The 5419-nt window shown below is 43.4% G+C and overlaps 1 protein-coding gene across 1 annotated transcript; it reads right to left on the reverse strand.

The window, feature by feature from the left end:
- Nucleotides 1-358: 358 nt before the first annotated feature.
- On the reverse strand, nucleotides 359-1712 carry LOC108078500 (uncharacterized). Its single transcript, XM_017172403.3, has one exon. The coding sequence runs from the start codon at nucleotides 1225-1227 to the stop codon at nucleotides 1039-1041; it is 189 nt and encodes a 62-aa protein (XP_017027892.1). The 5' UTR covers nucleotides 1228-1712; the 3' UTR covers nucleotides 359-1038.
- Between the last annotated feature and the right edge of the window lie 3707 nt (nucleotides 1713-5419).

A 5419-nucleotide genomic window follows, 5' to 3' on the forward strand; every position in this document is an offset into this window, starting at 1 on the left:
ACGGTCAACTGAGGGGTGTGAAATTAGGGAAAGATATTAGGCGGAATGTCGGGGGGTGACTCTAAGCCCATAATTCAGATAAATGCCAGGATTGGTAGGATAATAATTAAAGATCAGGTAAGTGGGCCTTTTAAAACAAGTTTGGGCACCTTTAAAAGAGACGGATTTATGTTTAGTTATTCAACATAATGATACGTTGCACCAAGACAAAAGAAGCAAGGACGATATATGTATGTATTTTGAACCCTTTTTGCTGCATCCTGATTTTACCCTTAAAGAAACCTCTAGATTTACATAAATATTCACCCATTGAATTTCTAGAACTTTCCCTATCCCATTAAACCCCGTTCTACGTAAGTGGTGTTGGAGTAAAACTTTATTTCTGGATTTTTTCTGTTGGATTTGGTAACGTTACAAATATGGCGAAAAGTCTCTATTGAACTACGCTCTAAACATTGATGTATTATAGGTTCGGTAACGATGTGTGTGTGTGGTGTTAATCGAGTGTGTGGTGTGGTGTGGAGTAAGACTTACGCACTAATTCGAGTTGCTTCACTTGGGAGTTAAGTGGGACTTTATCGTGTAAATGGGGGGGAAAGGAAAATTTTGCAACTGCAAAATGCAAAAAAACGCAGTCGATAACTGTGTTGGCCGCATCCTTGAACCATTTCATTTTCACTCGCAGTCAGGCACTCGCACACACACACACTCCGCACACTCTGAACACTCACACGACAACTGAAAACGTTGCACATACGACCCGTATGCACGCTAGTTGTTTGGCCTTCTCCTCATGCTCCACATTTTCCTCCTTCTCCTTCTCCTCATGGCAACATTTTCCCATTTTCCATTTAGCACTCGCTTCACTCCCTCACTCTTGGTCGATTTTGGATGCAGCCAAGTGTTATGCAACTGCTTAAAGGACTTTATCGTGTGATTTCTTTGGTGATTTGCGTTGTTTGAGTTGTGATTTGTTGTGTGTGTCGTAGTGCAGCGCAGCTTCATTCTCCCTCAGATTCCGATTCCGACTCCGCCTCCTTAGAGCAGGTAGCATTTCCGCCTCCAGCAGGAGCAGGTGCAGTGCCCATGGCGATAGTAGCGACACAGGCACTTGAGATACTTGTATCCGGCGCAGCAGTGATGGGAATGCGAGTGCGAGTGCGAGTGATAGTGGCTGTAGCAGGAGCTGTCGTGCAGACAGTAGGAATAGCAGCCGCAGTCGCACATGTTGTCAGTAGTTTGGTGATGATGCTAGTCCTGATGTTAGTCCTGGTTTTTTTGTATCGATTCAGATATAGCTGTATCCGTAATGCCTTCTAGCTCCTTGGCTCGCTGCTGCCCAACTGATTTCTGGCCAACGCTTTGCCTTTCGACTTGGCTTAGGTTAGGTTCCGGGCCTCCAATCGGAATGTTGCCGTTGCCCGGGACAACCAACGTTTGATCGATCCTCCTCCGGCGGCGGCGGAGATACTACATTTGCGTATTTGGGTGGCCAACATTCGTACCACGAACCGGATCGTGTTCCTACGTGTATCCGTATATGGGTTAGCATTGTTGTTGTTATGGCAATTCAAGTTGAAATCATGTCAATTGATTTCTGGTAGGCACTCCGTGCTTTGTTCAGGTCCCTACGTTCCTATTTTGTGTGGTTTATTATGCCACGAGTTAGTGGCGGGTACTGGGAATCTAATTGAACCAAAATTTGGCTTGTAGGAAGGGGTTTTATGTTTACGGTGTTACCCTGCAGGAGAATATTGAGGAAGAAGGTCTTAGGCTTAATTAAACAAGTATTTTTAAATATTTTTCATGGGAGAATTTGAGTAAATCAACTATATTTGTAACTAAAACCAAACTAAAGTCACAATAACATGATAATAAAAGACGTCTTAAGGTATATGTGAACAGGTCAAACCCTTTAAACTTGCACATCTTACATTGCTTTTTCCATAATTATTATCAAATATTTACTCAAAAATACAATTTCCAGGGCATGTGCTTGTCTATAATACCCTCCCCCCTACTTACTTTTTGCCTGGCACCGCGCGCACTCAACTCTCGAGCCGTATGATTAATTCGCAATGTTGTCGCTGATTTTATGACCGAAATATTTGGGTATATTTTTGTGCATTAGCTGCCGTCGCTGTCGGCCCCGAAAATAGATTTTGGCCAAATGCAAATTCATGCCTGACCCACATTGGCGGCGGCTGGCATTAGTCACCAACATCGCCATCACCATGATGGGATCTTTGGGTGCCAACTGTGTGTGTTGCAATCTGCAACAATCGATGACACATGGCTGGCGATGGTGAGTGCACACAAACCTGACGTCATTGTGGCCACCACACGGCGTATACGTCACCTTGTTTATGCGTTCAGGCTGAGATCAGCTGTAGGGGACAACCTGCACCGCATGATGATGTCATCATCATCATCGTCATTCTCAGGGGCGATCATTAGAGTGCTGTGCTGATGATGGGCGCTGTGTGTGTTTACCCTTGCTCAAAAACAGCTGCTAATTGCCAACTCCAATTTGGATACGCGTTAAACAATCAGGAAATGTTTTACTCGATCACTTAGCACGGTGATCATTAGTCTGAGAACGAGAGTAACTGACTGCCACAGGTTGGTAGTGAGCAGTCCGAGTTGGGGTAACAAATGAATGGTAGAAAACAAGGCCCCAAAAGCTCAATGGTCTATGAAAAGAGCATAAGGTTTTAACGTCACTGACTGGAAATTAATACAAGTGAAATTATTATGAGACTTTTAGATTAGTTATTTACATACTACATTTATTATCCATATATTTGTGCAACTGAATAACGAAACTAGATTGCAGTAACGTGATCACTAAAAAAAAACCCCCGGCTATAGTGCTGACTCAGATATTTACATGCATGTCAAGAGTGTTTCTCATACGATCTCAATAAGAAATCCCCCCAGCTGTGGTGGTTCCCCGATAATTTGCACACATGCGTGTTGCTTATCAGTTATCTCTCCTTTCATGATTATTTTTTGGGGGTAAAGCAGCAGCAGCAGCAGCAGCCGTTTAACCCTTGTTTAGGGTCCAATTAAAGTCGTGAGGACACACGTAACGCGGTTTTAATGTCAGGGACAGCGCAGTCTGTTTTTCAAGTGTCCTTGTGGCGCTTAAAAAATAAAGTCCGCACACACGTATGCCCCCAGCCCGATGGCGAAAAGTTTTGTCAGCCAGCCAAACCTGGTTAAAAACGAAAGGGCATTGGTTTGGGGTTTGAGTTTGAGTTCTTCGGGTTGCAAGTGCACACGGTTTTGCAGCAGTTTTCCAGCAATGCTCAGAGTTCAAGTTGTTTCAAGTAACACTCGAAGGACAACGGGGCGGACAAATAGCGGACCCTATGTGGACAAGCTGAGGAAAGAATCGCAGGTCCTTGAGCGAGTGGCAAATAATGGTGTTGCGTGTCGTTTTTGCCACAAAACGATGATGATAACCGAACGACACATAGCAAACGACAGGCAACTCTGCCAAAAAAAAAAAAAGAAACAGAAAATAACAACCAGAAACGAGAGAAAAACGCGCAAAAAATGGCAAAAATAATGCACCAGGCGATGCAAGAAAATAAACTTCTTCCGGGGGCAAGTTCTGCGCGGAATCTCTCCCCCCTCGCGAAAACGCGAAAAGCGTCACTGACACTTAAATTAAATTTGTTTCCATTCCAGCAGGCGACACTTTCGGTTTGGGTTTCGGGCTTCGGGCTCAAGTCGAAGTTTGGGTTCAGTTTTTGGGGTCCCAGCAGCAGTTTGGTTTTTCGGTTCGCCTTTTGGGGCCAAAGAAAGAACCGAGACCAAGACCAAGAAAAGCAGTTTTGCTATAAAATAAATTAAAAGGAAAGCCAAGCAAATTGAACTTTAACTTTAATAATTCTCTGAGTAAAGAGACGACTGAGGCATAATGTCATACAAAATAAGGATCTATTGATTATGAAACAGGTTTGGAGACCTATTTAGCTTAATTAAAGCTTTAGAATAAGATAGAAAAACTGAATCTAACGAATATTTCACAAAAAATGATCGAAGGCTTTTAAAAATAGCAAGTATTAAATGCTAACATAAAAAATAAATATAAATCCAATTAAAAAAGACAGAAAAACAATTAAAAACTCATATGTATATATTTATAAATTTTCCCTCGTTTATGTCTCCCGTTGTCCTATCTTCGCTTTAATCTCTCGCATGTTTTCATCCTTGTATAAACATCGTTCTCGTCACTCTGGTCACCACCTTCCTCCTGTTCTCCTCTTTTCCTCTTTTGTTCCATCTGGCAGACGCTAAAGTCACCGCAAATGTTGCAACAGTTTAAGTTGTTGTTGTTGCTGCTGCTGCTGCTGCTGCCGCATCTGTGCGTGTGGATGGGTGTATAGGGGGTGTGCGGGTGTGCCACTGAAATGCCTCACAACATCGGTGGCAACAACATCAGAGCAGGAGCATTCCATGTCCATGTCCATGTCCATCCGATTCTCCTCCACGGCCATATTCTGCTCGACTGCGGAAGGGAAACGCAACTGAACCGAATGTGGAATGGTGTTTATACACTTGACAAACGATTTCATACATTTTTTAATTCAAATTTGTACAGATTAAATAAGAGTCTTTTTTGAGGCTGCAACCAAACACATAAATAATCTTCAAAAATGATTCTCATTTTAATGACAGATTACTGGATCGTAGTCCAGGATCATTAGGAATAAAAAGGATATTAATATGAAATTAGAGATAATATCTCTTTATATATAGAGAACTTTGTTTCCGTGCAGCCTAGGTTCAGGGATGGATTTCCTCTCGTTTGGTTCGCTACAGAGTTCGGTTTCGGTGCAAAATTCTTGTTTTCTCGCATTTATTGTTTTTCGGCCCGGACCAGAGGCGTTGGCTGTCGAAGGGGGGTGTGAGAGTCAGGGCAGCGCAAAAGCCGCCGCAGCCAAACAAACACATTTCAATCAAAATGCCCGACAGACAGGGACAGAGGGACAGGGCCGCCGTGGCTCATATGTGGGTGGCCCCGAAAAGGGGGAATGCGCTGTGTTGTGCTGCAGAAGGGGGCGAAACCAACATAACTGTTGCTGGACGGGGGCCATTGCCGCAACTGCCACAAAGTGGCACTTGCCAGGTTTTTGACAGAAGTTGGCTTGCCACATGCCAACGCAGGTTGCAGGCTGCAAGAGCAGCTTGATTTCGGCGGGAATCGAAATAAAGACATCGCCAGGACTCAATGCAACTTTGTTCCATTTTCTTCCGAAAATCAGCGGAGGTTGACAGCTCCAAAATTTGCAGCAATGCAACAATAGTTTGTGGAAAGACCAGAGGTAGAGTTGGAGACGCGAGGGAAGCGATTAATTTGATAGCTAATGCATTTGCATTATGTATTTGTTTAATGTTGTTAACTTTA

The sequence above is a fragment of the Drosophila kikkawai genome, chromosome 3L (assembly GCF_030179895.1).
Source record: "Drosophila kikkawai strain 14028-0561.14 chromosome 3L, DkikHiC1v2, whole genome shotgun sequence".
Taxonomy (NCBI): Eukaryota; Metazoa; Arthropoda; class Insecta; order Diptera; family Drosophilidae; genus Drosophila; species Drosophila kikkawai.